The sequence below is a fragment of the Momordica charantia genome, assembly GCF_013281855.1.
Source record: "Momordica charantia cultivar OHB3-1 chromosome 3 unlocalized genomic scaffold, Mcharantia_2.0 BLBB01000003.1, whole genome shotgun sequence".
Classification (NCBI taxonomy): domain Eukaryota; kingdom Viridiplantae; phylum Streptophyta; class Magnoliopsida; order Cucurbitales; family Cucurbitaceae; genus Momordica; species Momordica charantia.
The window spans coordinates 15,878,476-15,896,273 of NW_028275161.1; the positions used below are offsets into that span (position 1 = coordinate 15,878,476).

At 33.1% G+C, this 17,798-nt stretch overlaps 2 protein-coding genes across 2 annotated transcripts; one reads left to right on the plus strand and one right to left on the minus strand.

Annotated features, from left to right (window-relative positions):
- Nucleotides 1–3,714: 3,714 nt before the first annotated feature.
- LOC111012681 (uncharacterized) lies at nucleotides 3,715–6,224 on the plus strand. Its single transcript, XM_022286913.2, has 2 exons — nucleotides 3,715–4,369; nucleotides 5,181–6,224. The coding sequence occupies exons 1-2, from the start codon at nucleotides 3,721–3,723 to the stop codon at nucleotides 5,939–5,941; spliced, it is 1,410 nt and encodes a 469-aa protein (XP_022142605.2). The 5' UTR covers nucleotides 3,715–3,720; the 3' UTR covers nucleotides 5,942–6,224.
- A 4,033-nt stretch (nucleotides 6,225–10,257) lies between these two features.
- On the minus strand, nucleotides 10,258–12,879 carry CYP94C1 (cytochrome P450, family 94, subfamily C, polypeptide 1). The gene is made up of 2 exons (XM_022287014.2): nucleotides 11,926–12,879; nucleotides 10,258–11,105 (listed from the first exon to the last, which is right to left on the minus strand). The coding sequence occupies exons 1-2, from the start codon at nucleotides 12,804–12,806 to the stop codon at nucleotides 10,472–10,474; spliced, it is 1,515 nt and encodes a 504-aa protein (XP_022142706.1). The 5' UTR covers nucleotides 12,807–12,879; the 3' UTR covers nucleotides 10,258–10,471.
- Between the last annotated feature and the right edge of the window lie 4,919 nt (nucleotides 12,880–17,798).

A 17,798-nucleotide genomic window follows, 5' to 3' on the forward strand; every position in this document is an offset into this window, starting at 1 on the left:
TCAAAAAATTTAATATTTTTTTAATTTTTTTTTTCTCAATTTGGTCTCTATAATTAATTTTCTCTCTTCATAATCTATTTTTCCTCTAAAATTATATCTTCTTTTCTCGACTATAACTTTTATTTATTTGTTTTCTCTAAAATGTATATTTTAAATCTCGTTTTTATCTCTAAATTTTTTTTACCATAATTTTTATTTTTCTTTCTATTTTTTTATCTTTAACATATTATTTCATCCCAACTTTACTATTTTTCTCTAAATTTTTTCTCTTTTTTGTTTTTTAACTTCTCTTCTACTAATTTTTTTAAAAAAATATTTTTCTTTATCATCTCTCTTTAACTCACTTTCAAAATTTATTTCCATCCATCTATTTTCATGTCTCTACATTAGGGATGACAAACATTCCCACAAAGTTGGTCTCACCTCAAATAATAGGAAATGCATGTCCCGACCCCGTTTCCGATTCCATTTCTTAAATAATTAATATATTTTTTATTGACATATTTACTAAATTGTGAACAAAATATTAAATATTTTTTTAAAATGAATTATTTATACTAGTAAATAATAATTCTAAAAATTATTAATATATTTATTACACTTTTTTTTTTATCTTTTAAATTCTAAGAATAGTTAAAAATAATTATAAAATCAGTAATTTTTCCCACGAATGTCCTCGTCCCCAAATAATGATTATTTAACCTGGAACTTGATCCCCGAAACAAAAAATGAGGTGGAGATGAGAGACTTAAAATGTTTACCAACACGAAAATGGGAGAGGACATTATCAAATAGAAAAATAATTAAAAATAGTTACCAAACAGGTTTGATTTTCAATTATCAAACATATATGAATTTTGTTTTTTAAAACTAGAAAATCAAAGACTAATATAGCAGAAAACAAAAAACCAAAAATAGAAATCATTATCAAACGGACCGTTTCAAATTTTTTAGATATATCAAATCGGGTATATCGATGGTAATATTAAATAAGATATATCATTGGTACATCAACATTTGAATAAGATATATCGTTGTAACTAATTTACCTTGATGTACTATATATTAGATATATCAATTATAGCTTATTTAACTTGTACGAAGTACATCAATTATAATTGTGTTGAGTTGAGAGTTATTTGAGGGTAAATTGAACTTTTTTCTATATTATGCATGGGCCGAACCCCAAATTTTGCTATTTTTGCAAGATTGAGATGTGGTTGCTAATTTTACAAATAACTATTATTTTTTTTTCTACTATATTTATCTCAAAATTATTGACCTATTATGTAAATAATTGTAATACCCTAGAAATAAAGTGAGATAGTCATTTCTTAAAAAATATTTGAATCCCGAGTTAAAATCTAACATGTACATAAATAGAAGGATTAAAAAAAAATAATATTGAAGTACAAAGTCTAAGATTCCTTGTTTTACTAAAATAAAGAATATTTAATTTAATGTTTTAATATTGTCGTCCTTGGCGTTTTTTTATCATCTACAATTACTATTTTTTTCTTCTCTTTATTATATGTCTTATACATAACTTAGATAATTAATATAAAATTAAGATTCAATTTGTTTAAGATAAATTAATAAAATATTTTATTGTATGATTGAATTTTTTTTATAAATTAGTTTTATAACAAAATTTAATCATAATGTAGTTTTATACCATGCTTAACTTGCATCTCTATTATTTCTTTCTTAAATAAAGGATTATTGAGCTAATTGTTAATTCTGTGTCGTCTCGAACACATTGAGAGCTTATTTAACCTCCTTTTCAACAAATTATTTATCGGAGCACGCGGTTAAGGATCCATGTTGAAAAGAAAATGGATCTTACAATGGTTTATAATAGACATGGGCTACCCCTCTCCTTGCCAATTGGTTTGTAGATGGAACACCTCATGAGTATTCATATAGTATCAGAGTCCAAAAACGCTCAGACGAGTTACCGGTCCAAAAATAGAATCCGACCAAGATTGATGAGCCAAAAGAGCCACGATCTTCTTATCTAATATAGTTCTATTGCATACCACATTATTGAGAATAACTATTTGTAATATGGTCTAGCAATACCCTCGACAAAATTCTTATTGTATATGTACATATAATTGCTTTGCTTCTCATATACATTTGGGGCATCATTCCAAATTAGCAAAATCCCTAGATTGCCCAACTAATTAATACATTCTTGCCTAACTAAAACTCAAAAATAAATTATAAAAACATTACCTTAAATCAAATGTTTGTAGGAAAAGGAAAAATGGGGTGGAAATTGGAGTATGAAAAAAGACACCAAATAAAACCTAACTTAGGAATACAATTGATGTCTCCAAAATATATTATTAATGCAAACAAAACTCAAATGCTTGAAAATGAAGCATAGTGTTTGGTGTCTCGAGAGACTAGGTCAAGTCAACCCCATCTATATTACATAAAGTTGGATAGCATTACAAAGTAAATTAAAGTAAGTTGTTATTAATTAATCCTTCAATATTTAAGGTTAAATTACAAGTGTTCTAATCTAAGTAAAGTTTATTCATAATCCTTATACTTTAAAAATTCATAATGAGTCGAATATATCTCCAACCAAGAGATTGTGAGTTTGGATTCTCTTTCCAACATGTTGTACTAAAAAAAAAAAAAATTCACAAATGAGTCTTGGGTTTTAAGGTTGTCTATTTAGTCCAAGAGTCCCTAGAGATCTAGTTTGGTAATATTTTTCGTTTGTCATTTTTAGTTTTTAGAAACGATATACACATTCGGTAACGGTTCTTATTTCTCCTTTTTCATTTTAAAGAAATGTTTCCAAAATTTTTTAGAAATTTTAGAAACAACAAAATAAAAAATTATTGTTTCTTGTATCTTATTTCAGTTTCTAGCTAGTTTCTAAAATTTCCCAAAAAACATAAATTTATTATTTTCACTTATAAGATGCATAATAAATATTAAAAAATAAATATAACATAAAACTTTTGAATATTGAATTAAAAAAATTTTAGAGAAGGAAAAACAAGAACATTCTAATTATTTGTTAAATAAAGAAATAAAAAACAGGAAACAAAGAAACAATTACCTAATCAAGTTTTGTTTTCATTTATTAAAAAAGAGTAAAAAAGAAACAAAGAAAAGAAGAAAATAAGAAACAAGAAATATAAACATTACAAAACCAACCTTAAACATTCAATTCTTTGCCTATTCATGGCACCCTAAAATTTTATTATAGGATCTCCCCGCCCTTATTTGATATACTAAAAAAAACATTTTATTCTAAGAATTATCGACAAAATGATTTTTGGTACGGTAGTTTATGTCTTTGGATAGTATTATTGTTATACTTGAAGTTTATTTTATACAAAACTGAAAGTTTTAAAAATTTATCAGTTAAGAGACCAATAAATTGCTAAAATGAATATAGCTCAGTGGTAATTGGCATATACTTCAAACCATGAGGTTGAGAGTTCGATCCCTTATCTCCATATGTTGTACTAAAAAAAAAGGGATTTTTCCATTTCCCCATTGCCGAAGGTTGCAGCAAAATGCTTTAAGTTTACAGCAATATAGAAGTTGACTTTAGGAAAGGGCCATGTGAATTGCTTATGAATTAACAACCAAGTAAAGTTGATTCAATGGCCACCCAAAACAATATAGCTAAATTTCAGGCCACACTACTTTGGAAATTCATTCCAAGTTCCTATAAGATGAAGAAGTTTCATGCATTTGATTCAACACAAATTCTTAAAAAATTTTCAATCGTCTTTGTATTTCACTATGGCACGAATCGCCATAGCTCTCTTCCTCTTCATTCTCCTCCTTTCGGCTGCCGTAGAGGCAGCTCCTAAGCCAAAGAAAGAAAAGCCCAAGAAAGTTAAATGCAAAGACAAGAAGTATCCAAAATGTTACAAATCTGACCTCTATTGTCCAGACAATTGCCCTCGAACTTGTGTCGTTGATTGTTCAACTTGTCAACCCGTGTGTATTCCGCCTCCGCCTCCACCGCCATCCCCTCCTCCACCGCCACCGAAACCCCGCAAGCGCAAGTCTCCACCACCCCCATATATTTACTCTTCACCTCCACCCCCGCCTCCCTACATTTACTCTTCTCCCCCGCCTCCTCCATTCATATACTCTTCGCCACCTCCTCCTCCACCAGCTACGGCTGAGCCTACACCACCGTTCCCTCCGGCTCTAACTCCCCCACCGCCGTCTCTTTCTCCACCACCGTCGTCTGAAGCGTCGGGGCAGAAGAGAGTTAGGTGCAAGAGTAGGAGCTTCCCACATTGCTATGGGATGGAGCTAAGTTGTCCAAGTGATTGCCCTAGCCAATGTGAAGTTGACTGTGTTACTTGCAGCCCCGTTTGCAGTAAGTTTCTCACAACTTATCAGTTAGTTAAGCCTAATCTTGTGAAAAATAAAAGAAGGTTAAATTATCATTTTAGTACTCTTGAATTCATTGGGTTCAATTTCCGTCATTGAAGTTTTAAAATTTTTGTTATATGCAGTTCTTAGAATTTGGTTAAATCTTCTCAATCGTTACTAGATGTTAACTTTTGTTACCTGATATGTTTCTTTAGATGTCATAAAGATACGTCACGAACGTTTAAGCTGATGTTTTGGTCACAATCTTCTCTATATTGCGAACCCTAACCCCAAAAACCCACCCTTTTTCTACGTGACAAAATTTTGCAAATCCACATATTTTTTTTCTCTATTTTTACTCAACTCTCAAACCCTAATATAATTCACAAGTTTAATCTTATATATTCAAACACAAGCTGATTACCATCAACCACCCTAAGAATTTCTAGCTTTTCCAACGGTTTTTTTTTTATTACCCAAGAGTCGGTGGCCGCCTTTTGGCCTTTTCGCCTCTATACCTAGGTGTGTCCCCATACCCGTATAATGAGAGTTGCATTCCATGTGTCTTGAACCAAGACCTCAAAGATATTTTTTGAAACTCCAAACCACCTAAGCTATCCCTCGGATACTTTCCGACGGTTTTATTGTCGACACTTAATAAAATAATCCACTCCTTTTCCACACAACGTAATTTCTCTTCATTAGAAAATTCCATTTGATTTTCTTTATTTTGTACTCAACTCAAATCTCAATCCAAATCAATAAGAAAAAGGATTTTGGTTCTTAAAAATGGTTTATTTTGCACATATACACAGATTGCGACCGTCCGGGAGCAGTGTGCCAAGACCCAAAATTCATTGGAGGGGATGGAATCACCTTCTACTTCCATGGCAAAAAAGACCGAGACTTCTGCATCGTCACTGACTCGAACCTCCACATCAACGCCCGCTTCATCGGCCGACGAAACCCCGACATGAACCGGGACTTCACTTGGGTCCAATCCCTCGGCATCCTCTTCGACTCCCACAAGCTCTTCATCGGCGCCCGCAAAACCGCAATATGGGACGACGCGGTCGACCGCCTGTCCCTCTCCCTCAACGATGAAACCATCCTCCTCCCCAACAAGGATGCCTCAACATGGAACTCAACAGGGATCGCCATAACCAGGACTCGGAACACGAACGCTGTCGAGATCGAAGTCCCCGGGAATTTCAAGATCAAGGCGGTCGTGGTCCCGATAACCGAAAAGGAATCGAGGATCCACAAGTATGGGATCACACAAGAGGATTGCTTTGCCCATTTGGATTTGAGCTTCAAGTTCTATGCTTTGAGTGGGGATGTGAATGGGGTTTTGGGGCAGACTTATGCTACAAACTATGTGAGTAGGGCAAAGATGGGAGTGGCAATGCCTGTTTTGGGTGGCGATAAGGAATTTGCTTCCTCAAGCCTTTTTGCTACCGATTGTGCTGTGGCACAATTTAGTGGAGAAGAAACTTCTTTGGAGGCTGTGGCCTATGCCAATATGAATTGTGGGAGCGATTATTTGGGAGCTCAAGGAGTTGTTTGCAAACGATAACTTGTTTCATCTCCAATTGGTGGATCCTTGGTTTGAGGATAAATAAATTGTGTTTGTGATATTTTATATTTATTCATGAAAATATATATGTATTTGGAATAAAATTGGGAAACTTGAAATGGGGAAGGTTTCTTGATTCTTTTTATGAAAAAGAAGAAGTGAAAAGGGTTTGTTTCTAATATGGTTTTCCATCCCGGTTCTTGTGGTTACTTGTAAGAGAAATTGATACTAAAGTTAATTGTATGGTGTTTGATAAGTATATTTATTACTTCTTCCTCTTGAATCAAGTCTCTTCTATTTAACTTCTATTTTTTATGGATTTTCATTGGACTTCCCACTAGGCTTAATGGGGTATATAAGAAAGAGTTTATATAAAATACTTGGAGTTTTTAAGGCTCATTTGGGTAATGTTCTCGTTTCTTTGTTTCTAATTTTCTTAAGAAATCTAAACATTTTACAAATAACTTTGTTTTTTGTTTCTATTTGTAGGAACAATATAGAAATTTTGGAAACAACTAAAACAAGTTTGTCATTTCTTGTTCCCATTAATTTGTTTCAAACGTAAATAAAAAGATTATTTTATCATACTTGAATTATTGGATGTTGGAACCATGCAATTCATTTTTCTTTTTTAAAATTAAAGAAACATAAACAAAAAACACGAACGTTACCAAACGGGCCTTAATTAAGGATCACTGTTCCCGTTTCTCGTTTCTAAATTTTAAGAAACTAAAGCATTTGGTAGTTGTCTATGTTTCTTGTTTATTATACTTTTTACGAACGTTCAAAATTTGTATAGAAAAATTTTGGAAACAATAAATCAATGACCCATTTGATAGTGTTTTCTTGTTTCTTGTTTTTGTTTCCTCCTTTTTATTAACAAAAAAAATATTGCATGACCCCAACACTCACAAATACAAGAATGACACAACTATATTTATTTTTTATGTTTTGGAACAAATAGGAAACAAGGAACAAGAAATTAGCTAGAAACTTGTTTTTGTTGTTTCCAAAATTTCTACACAATTTTGATAATGTTTCTAAAAAATGAGAAACAAGAAAAATAAATAGTTGTGAAATGAATAAAATTTGAAACAAGAAATAAGAAACTTGCATTATCAAATGGGCCCTTTTCTTGCTTCTTGTTTCGGATTCCATGCATTTTGTTCCAAAACATAAATATATTAGCTGAAAAAAGATGTAGAGATTGCTATGGTAGAGTTCATATTATTCCAGCTATCTTTATCAAAAAGAGGAAACAACAAACAAGAAAGAAAGAAAATTATACCACACATGCCCTAATATACTAAACATAGTTAGTTTTATGCTAGCTAGCCCCAAGGGGCGGCTCCGTTCTCTCGGTCACACCGATTTAGAAGGCTTTAAATTCGAATATTCGAATGAGTTTAATAAGAAAATTTTTTAATATCTCCTAGGTCTGAGTCTTGGAGCAGACGTGGGTATATCCGATTCCAGATCATAAAAAAATAAAAGAGAGTTAGTTCTGTTGTTTTCCAATTTCTAATTCTTTTGTGTATTTAATTGGGGAAGATCTCTCATACATTAAGTTATAAATCTTAGATATATCGCTCCTCATTTGTTATTGATTTTAAAAATTTAAAAAGTATATGAGATCAATGGGATTTCGATTTTAGATTAAGCATATAGTTTCATTCAAAGTTTCTTCACTTTTGTAAAGCATAAAGTCTTTTCATTTTCTTATTTTTCCAACAATTACTTACTTATCTTTTATCTTTTATTACTGTTCTAGATGAGTTTAATATTTGCCTTTTTTTTTTCCTTCTTTTTGGTCTTATCATTTTTAGAGTTTTAGTTCAACTAGGATTGTATGATCGAATACAGTTCCTTCTTAATAATTCCTTTTTACTGTCCATATCTGTCTGTATCCTCGGAAATCGTTGAAGGCATTGAAATTTCCTCAACTTTTTGCTTTGTTTTCTTGGTCTGTTGGGGATGTCAAATCTTGCAAGCTATGGTTTTCACGAGTTCTCCAAATGATTGAGTAAAGCCAAATTAAGTAGGTCTATGGAGGCAACTTCAGCTATATCCAAATGGGATGAACAAGATTTTCTATTGAATATATACAATTCAAGGGTTTTTTTTTTAATGTGGATGTATGAGTTTGATATCTATGATTAGAGCTTATAGCTTTTGATGCACGATCCTCGATCAGGTGATAAGTCAATTTCGTATTCGAGGTGGATGTACGTTGAGTACTTGCGCACAAAAATTTTTGCACTGGTAGGGTGTTCGGTCACTTACATTCCAAAGCTTAAGTTAGAATTTAATTATTCCCAGCTAGCGTGGAGTCAAGTTTGATTAGGTTTACTTTTGAGAAAAAGAGACTCCACTTTTTTATAAGAAGAAAGCTTTGGGAAGCGTGATATCCAATTACCTTGGCTTCGTATATATCTGTTGTTAATGATATTTCTGTTAGTGGCATTTGTTTTCCCCATATGTCGAGGATGAGTTGGGTTTTCGTTGGGCTGGTCATACATAGTTCAACCTATCCGACTTTGTCTTGACCGGTTCACGTTTAAGCTATTGAACACTTATTTTTCAATAGTGTGGTCTGTGTGGCTAAGTAGACCCATTCCCTCTAAATTCTTTAGAATTTAACTTGGCGTCATTTGTCAATGAACTAATCTGTGACGGTTAAAGAGTTAGTTGATATTGATTTTATATTGCAATTTAGATCAAAAGAAATAGGCCCATCTTAACTTATCTCGAAACAAAAATATAAAAAAAATTCAAATATTGGACGAAAACTTTCAAATTTATAAATTCACAAGAAAGGAAGAAAGAAAAAAAGGAAAAAAAAGAAACATAGATTAATCTAACAATTAAATAATGGGAGATGACTCTATAGGTATAGAGACAACCTTAGAACTGACCTAAAATATATATTTCTAAAATTAAAGGAAAAAAACTCAATAAACTATTTAAAGTAAACCCCACAAAGAGGGAAATTAATTAATATAAAATTAAACACAATTAATCATGAAACATGGGGCACCGCCCATGCCCACATTATCCATCCATGGCATATGGCCAAACAAGGGCATAGAGAACTTTAATTTGTGTTTAAATACTTTATTATTAATTTAATATCATATAGTATAATCATTTATATTATATTATATCATATTATATAGTTCATGGTTCATATCACCTCAAATTATGGAAAACATGTGAGTTCCCTAACTCCTAGACACCAATCTACGCCCTTCTTAATCACACCCATTATTTACAATTAAAAATTAAAAAATGGGCAATCCTTTTTTTTAATTGAATTTAAAATTTTCTATAGTTGATTTCAGTTGTGATATTTTAGTTAACTAGTTAAATTAAAAATATGTAAATCATTTATCACTAGTTTACTAGTATATTATATGTCTATCAAAATTCAATAATCACATATATTTTTTTTAAATTTGTTTTTGGATCTACTATTTTTCTTCAACTTCATACTTTTGACAAAGGTTATTTTGGCAATCAGTAATTTAAAATCTAGTTTAGATGGTCTACAAAATTTATTTATGTCAAATTTTATTCTCACACAATATACCTCTACTTTTATAATTTTATATTTTTAGTCTTTTTTTTATTGAAAAAAATACATTTAGATTAATGACAACATGGGGTAGTGAACATTAAACCCTCCATAAAAAATTAAATTAATTAAATTTTGTCAGTTAATCATACCATGATTAGTAGATTTCTGTCTCCATCCTCAATCTTTGAAATGTGTAAAAGGTATAAATTTTACCATTCTTGACAATTTTAGTTTTTGTTTGGATCCCTTTGTTTTTTTTTTTCCCAAAAAACAAATCCATAAAATAAGATCAGTAGAATCTAAGGCAGATATTTTTATTAAAAAATGGAAAATTCATAATTGAGGATTATGAAATTGAATTAGGCACATGGAAGAAAGAAAGTAGTAGTTGCAATTATTGAGGATTCAATTCAAGGGGCTAAAGGAATTAAATATTGGGGCTTGGGCTTGCATTTATTTATTGAGAAATAAACAAAATTAAAGCCTAACTTCTACACCAATAAATAGATAAAAAAAAATATATTGGTGTCAGTGTGATCACTTATTAATGAAATTAAAATTAAAATATTATTTTAATAGCTGCATTTTCAAATTTGGCTTATGATCGTCTTTTAAGTTCCTGATAATCTAAGTATCTTGTAAAAGTATCTATTTTGATTCTACTTTCAACTCTCGTTAATTTTAATCTATGTACTTTTAAAGCGTTCGTTTTAGTCTTTTAAAACGGACTATTTTGGACAATCAGGTAAATTTTGTTCGAACATAAAATAAAGATTTCAAAATATAAATTACATTTGTGATGTATACTAATTAACTAGAGGAGGATTAGGTCAATCTATCTTGACCCATTTGATCTAAAAAGCACAAAAATGCTAATACCCCATTTGAAATAATTTATAAAGGTATGTAACATTAATTTGTACATTACAAGTTAAATTTCCTCAAACCGGAAATTAATTTGGTGTTCTTTCTTGAATTCGAACGGGCAACCCACCCCTCCAACTAGCCGTTAGACCGGGAGCAAATCGGGCAACTCGGTCGGGTTTGTCCAACCGGATTTGAAACTTTCGAACCAGAGCCACCGCGACGCTCTTAATATCCATCACCGCCAGTTCCTTGCCCAAACAGACCCTTAGACCGGCCTGGAAAACCGGGAACTTAAATGGGTTTTCGGGAGAGAAGCAACCATTGTTCAACCAACGGTCCGGGTTGAAGCGGAGGCAATCGGGTCCCCAGATCCGGTCCATCCGACCCATGGCGTAGGGGTGGTAAGTTACCCTTGTGCCCTTGTGGACGAAGGTGCCGTCCGGGAGGACGTCATCATCGACGGCAAACTTGGAGTCGAACTGGACCGGGGGGAAGAGGCGCATGTTCTCGTAGACCGCCGCGTGGAGGTAGTGCATGTCTCGGAGATTCTCGAAACTCGCCGCCGCGTCCCGGTCCGGACCCATGACCCGGTCCGACTCGGACAGAATTTTAGCCTCTACTTCCGGGTGCTGGGCCAGGAGCCAGAAGAAGCTGGTCAACGCCGACGCCACCGTGTCCCGTCCAGCCAGGAGGAAGCTCACCACTATATCCCGGAGATATCTGTGCAAAACAAAACAAAATTGTTAATTTTTTAATTAATGGCAGATCTTAAATTCCGGATTTTTTTTTCCTTTTTTTACATTTGGTCGGTAATGCGGAAAATAAAATAACAAGGGTGAAATTGAAAATTTACAAATGTCAAAAAGAGTATAAAATTTAAATCAAACTTAAAACTAATTATAAAAGGCATCCAACTCGAACATAAGTCAATTGGTTTAACCACATACTCTAATCAAAAGGTCGTAAGTTCAAATTCTCACACGGTTATCATACTAAAAGAAACCAATCACATACATTTATTGAGTTTTGATTTTGCTCCCTAACCTATATATTTGGTTTCAACTTTACTTTTCAACCCATGCATTTTTGTTTATTTTGTCCCTAGTATTATGTTTCACTTTTGTCCTTTTTAACTTTTAGAATCTTATAGACAAAATATCAACCTACCCCACAATAGTTTCAAAGGGTACATTGGGTAAAAGTAGTTTGGTATCCTTTCAACATTATTTAACTCTAACTTCACTGTTATAATTATAAATTTGACAGTTATTTAGGGGAAAAAAAACTTATTTTCTATATTTTTCTCTCATGCTTATCCAAAATTTAACCATTGTATATATTATTTGTATTCCTTTTTTATGCTAACGACCATTTTCAATATCTACGTGCTCATCACTCAGCATCTACCATTCAATTTTTTAGTAGGAGAGAGATGTTTGAGAAGAATTTTATTTTTGTCCTATTTTTCTAAAATTGTTAAATTAAGAGAGAGAAAAAAAAGAAGAATGTAAGAAATTAAAAAGGAAGTGATGATTGTTACCGATCATCATGAGTGGAAGCCATGAATCTTGAAAGAAGATCATTCCGACCGGAGAAGCCAATTTGGCGGCGGTGGCGAATGACCTCTTCAGCTAGCCCATTAACAATCTTAATAGCTTCCTTCAGCCTCCTCTCCGACCCCAAATTAAGCGCCCTCTTAATCCTCCACATCACCGGCCACGTCCCCATCGCCCTCTCCGCCGACACCCTCGACGCCACGTCGAACGCCACCGCAAACTCCGACACCGGCATCGACAGCCGCAGACATCCTGGGTCCACCCCGAACGAGAATCTACAGATCACGTCGAACGAGAACCGACGGAACACGTCCTGCAAGTCCACCGCCGTCGCCATCGCCGCTGCAGACATCACCGGGATCAGCCTTGTTCGAATCTGGGCCCACACGATCTCGAAAGCGTGGGACCGGACTGCCACGCTGCCCAGCTCCAGGCTGGCCATCTTACGCTGGAAGCGCCACGTGTCGCCATCCACGTTGAAGATGCCGTGGCCGAGGAGGTCGCCTAGGAGTGAGGAGAATGGCTGCCCCTTTGGGTAGTTTTGGAAGTTGGAGCTGAGGATGTGCTCCACGTTGTCCGGATTCGCGGTGACGAGGTTCGAGAGGACGTGGAGGTGGATCGTAGCAGAAGGTGAGCGACGTAGGAGGTCTGCGTACCAGTCGGAGAGGTTTGGGAACGACTCCGACCAGGCTGAGGAGAGATAGGAGCGGCAGAGGTCGCAGTTGCACCACGGCCTCAGCCGCAAGATATAGAGAGAGAGAGAAAAGATGGAGAAGATGAAGGTAAAGGAGAAGAACAAGAGGGAGATTGTGGATGGCAAAGAAGAGGATTCTTCTGTAAAGTTTAGATCAAAATGAAAATCCATTTTCAATGTAATAATAGATTGATAAATTAGAGAGAGAGAGAGAGTGAGAGGAAATTGTGAGGGAAGGAGGGAGGAAGGAGAGTTGGATTTTATATCATTTGAAGGGGACTCTCATGGAAACCTACGTGGATATAATTTTTTGGGAAATAAAAGATTTTCGTCTTTTTCTTCTTGATGCAAGTTCAGAATCTATCTGCTTTTAATAATACTTGTAATTGTATATACGACGGTTTATAATTGTTAGATACATTGTTCTAGAACCGTTTCAGGTGATCTTCGTGTAAATCGTTCTTTTTTTTTTCTCGTCAAACCGAACATAATTCAAAGAGTTAAAGTACCTATTTCTTACCAAAAGGTCATGAGTTCGAATTCCCACCTCCACATGTTTTACTAAAGAAAAATCGTTCTTTTTTTTTAATTAGTTTCTTAGAATGAGGATTCGAACCTCCGATGTTTTTCATCGAAGATATTGGTTCGACTCTAATCAATTGAGACATGTACAAATCAATTTTTGGTTACTACACTATAGAAATAGTCTTTTTTGTATTTTATTCTTTTTGGAAAATACTTATGTCTGGCTATTCTTGAAAAATAGACAAATAAGAGAGGAAAAGGTGTTTATAAATTTTCAAATTTTTTGGATAAATAATGAATTGTCAAATTTTCAATAATGATGAACAAAAAGTGTTCACGAATTAACACATAAGTATTTTCTTTTTAAGGAGATTGTTTTTGGTTTCTAGTTGAAAAATATATTACATAAATAATGGTACAATAAAAATTCTAGAATACAGCATCAAATGATGACGTTTTAAGGAGATCGAAGTAATCCTTTTATAAAAATACAAAGGTAAAGTTGAGATTTTTAAATAATAGAAATAAAATAAGTTGGTTAAGACACATACTTCCATCCCAACTCGGAAAGGTAAGTGGGAGGATAGACTATATTATTTTTCTTAATATAAAAAGAGTTTGCGTGGGACCCACTTCTTTTCTTTTTTTCATTTTTGTGGCCGCTGTTTTGACAGAAGGATTATTGATGGGGACAAAAAAAAAAAATAAATAAATAAATAAACGGCATAATTAAAGCGTGCAGAAAATGAGAAAAAAGAAGGGGTTGGCGATGGATGTGGAAGAGTTCAAATTTTCACCGATCAATTTGACCATTTACACCACGTGCTTTTTTCTTTTTTGTTTTGTTTAAGTTATTTTAAAAACAGATACCCCAGTTTCTTGAATATTATATTATATTGTTATTCTTATTTCTTTATTTTCAATATTGCTTGGGGAACTGGAGTCTATTAAAAACAATTTTAATTTTCGCCTAAAATTAGTATACATGGAGGACCATTCTGATTTGACTTTCTTCTTTTTTTTTTAATAATATTTTCACTTAATAGTTAATACAACCATCTATTTATGTCATTTGACATGACATCAACATGAGTTAAATAATATTATTTTCTTTACAAATTGAGTCTAATTTACGTCCAATGTTCTCAGCTTACTGAAAAAATAAATATTTAAATAGGGAGTGAAATCAATATCTTTAATTAATTAATACCTGGTCTAATAATTATTTTAACTTTCTACTTTCGAAAAATAAGAATTGTCAAATAACCGTTTTTTGTTACTAGAAAATATAAAACAATACTTCTTGATAGATTAGATGTATTTGGCTTCTACTTTATATAAAAGTAAAAAAAAGAAAAGAAAAAAATACAGAGATATATATTAGAGAGAAAAAATAGGTGGGAATTGTCTTTGACAAAATATTATGATTGAAGTTTGTCCCACATCGAAAAGATACAAGGTGGAAGGGTGCTCCAACTACTATAAAATAAGTCCCATGACCTCGGGTTTGATTCATGCCAATTAAAATACTTTAGGCCTTGTATACCAGTTCTAGTTTACTGAACGGTATTTATTTGAGATAGTATTTTGTGTAATTATGGCTGGGGAGAGAAATCAATGTGACTGTATTAATTTTTTATATAGTGGATTCTCCTCTACCGGTCGTGATTTTTTATTGCCTGCGGTAGGAATAAGGGTTTTTTTTTCTCATTAAGTGGTATTAGAGCTTTAGGTTTGTAGTTTCTTGAATTTCTGAGTATGCTATATGATTGCAACATTGTCTGGACTTCCAAATCAGAAAATATTTCTTGAAACGAGTTACAATTTTGTGAATAGTGTGTGTGAAGCGGATATGTCATTCTTTATGAGTCTAGTGAAGATTGGAATGATAAAATTTGACAGAAGGATCAAATGACATCTCAAATAAGTTATACCTAAAAGAGCAGTTTCACATACTGCGAATGGAGGAAGGTACAAAAATTTCAAATCATCTAAGTAATCTCAATAGCAGCATCTTTGAGCTGAAGGCAATCAAAATGAAGATAGATTATGAAGATAAGACACTGAGACTCATCTTCTCACTTCCACCTTCTTATGAACACATGAAATCGATCTTGATGTACAAGAAGAATGCTTTGAATTTTACTGAGGCTACTAGTAAACTGTTGTTATAGGAAAGAAGGCTGAAGAGTGAAGGACGTAATTCACATGAAGATTCAGCACTGGTAGTTAGCAATTGGAAGAAGAAGAAAGACTTTGTGTAAAAGAAAGGTTGTAGGAGATGCAAAGAAAGTCTGGGCACAATAAAGAAAGATTGTCCTAACAGAGTCGTTTCGTCAAAGGGCTTTGTATTGGATGCTGATAATGTTTCTCTCGTTAGAGGAGAAGATGATCAGTTCCTCTGAAGAGAGATAGAATTTGTCCTCATGGTATGTCTCCTTTACCAGGATGTGATATTAACGGTTCCACAAGATTATGCATGGACATTTACTTGACGGTTATGCAGGGTGTGTATAGTGAAAGTTATGTGGATAGCTGAAGAACTTCCAGGTGAGCAAAGTAGGTGGAAGTTGCACTATAAATTTCAGTACGATTTATCGACATGTGACAAGGAAGAAAAATCTTAGAAGACAACAATCTAAGTGGTTTATTTTTGTGGTGAAGTAAGTTATAGTTCTCTGAAGACAATGAATATAGTAGAAGCTGTGAATTCTTCCATAAATGAATTCATGTTTAAGATTTTACACTTTTGTCTTAAAATTTACGTGCATAGAGTAGAGCCCCTTTTAGAACTTTGCAAATTTGCCTCTTAAATATATATTTAATAAACACATAAAATAAAAAATCAAATTTACAAAACCGATATCTTGGGAGATATAAAGCAAATATCCCTAAATAAACTGAATATTTTAAATCTCTTAATTATAGTAAAGCATAGCTTCTCATTACAATGATGGAAACCCTAGGAGCCACCTTAATCCCTTTCTCTCCTCCATATCCACCACCATCAACCTCTCCACTTCCTTCTTCATCTCACCCTAAATCTCTCCCTCTTAAACTCACCCACAAGACCTAGATCGGTGACCCGAGGGCAGTGAACGGTGGGTGATCGGTCTCTCATGGCGTCCATGAGGTCCAGCGGCAACCATGAACTCTAACGGCAGGGCAAAACCCTTCGGCGGCCACGAACTCCAGCGCCAGCATAACCGATGGTGTTGCAGTAGATTTTTGACGGACCGACATTGCATGACTCAAGACCTTCTTCTCCATGGACACCGATGACCAGCTGCGTGCAAACCAAATTCGGTAACAATCTTCTACGAGTAGTGGCGGCCGACGACCTCAGACCAACAGCGACGATCAGATCTACAACGGCCCAATCGGACCCACAACGATTACTTCCTTCTGGCTAGAACTATGACGACCGTATGAGTTTTCTTCAAAGAGAAATTATACGTTGGGTATATATTTAGGTATATGAAGTATATGTTTGGTATATGTTTCTTTTAGTTAAATAATGTATATGCAACATACATTGGGTATCTTATGGAGTATATGTTGTGTATATGTAACGCATTGGGGGTAATTTATTATAAAACTGTAAGTTCGATAAAAAATTATATTATATAACCTACGAGATTCATATATAACAATAAAAAATATATATTATATAACATTTTGGGAGAATATAAGTTTATCATACTGTATATCATAAGATTAGAATGAAAATATATTATATAATTGTCGTTGGAATATATTATATAATCTAATAGTTTAGTATATACCAACAAAAAAGTATATATCATATAACATTTTGGATGGGTATATATTTATCATACTATTTATCGAAAAAAAAGAATTCAGAAAAAAATAATGAGGAGAATAAGATAATTAAAATATGGAAAGAATATTTTAGAGGAATATATGTTTATAATAATATTAAAAATAAGGCGCCGAACAAAGAAAAGACGTTGGAAAAAATAATCTGCATAAGAAGAATGAAAAAAAAAGGAGAACGAGTTGTTTGAATTTTTTGACAGGGTCTAATAATTTCAAATCAGACAATTTTTTAAATGGAATGATTTGAAATTCAAATAGGTAAAATTTGAAAATATAAGCCTTTGTGAAATATAGTTTCTAATATGACTCACATAAGACATTTTTTATATTAGAATTAAAGTTTGTCTCACGTCGAAAAGATATAAAAGAGAGTGCTCTAACTACTGTAAAAAATTCATAAAATCAAATAAATTAGACAGCGAAAAATAGGATGGGAAAAAGAGAATAAAATTACGGAGAAAAAAAGTTGAATGAACATTTAGCTCAAGTTTAAAATATTTTTTTAGAAGTTGTAAGTTGGATTTTTTTTGTAATTCATGTTCTAATTAATTTTTTTTTATTTTGATTATAAATGTAGCAATCGTGATGAAGACAAATAAATTCCACGTGGAATTAATAAGTATCTTAGCTACAAAGCATCATATTTTCAATTATCTAATTTTATGTAGTATCCAATAATTAATGTTGAACCATTGTAAAACCAATTTAAACATAATTCAATTGATTAAGTTGAACATTTTAATAGCAAGATTGAACACCGAGATCAAATTAGAGTTCAAGTTGCCAATCCTAGATACC

Coding starts and splice junctions, on each gene's coding strand:
- CYP94C1 (XM_022287014.2), bottom strand. CDS start 12,806: ATGGATTTTCATTTTGATCTAAACTTTACAGAAGAATCCTCTTCTTTG. Junction 11,106..11,925: donor GCTTCCACTCATGATGATCG/GTAACAATCATC, acceptor TGTTTTGCACAG/ATATCTCCGGGATATAGTGG.
- LOC111012681 (XM_022286913.2), top strand. CDS start 3,721: ATGCATTTGATTCAACACAAATTCTTAAAAAATTTTCAATCGTCTTTG. Junction 4,370..5,180: donor TACTTGCAGCCCCGTTTGCA/GTAAGTTTCTCA, acceptor ACATATACACAG/ATTGCGACCGTCCGGGAGCA.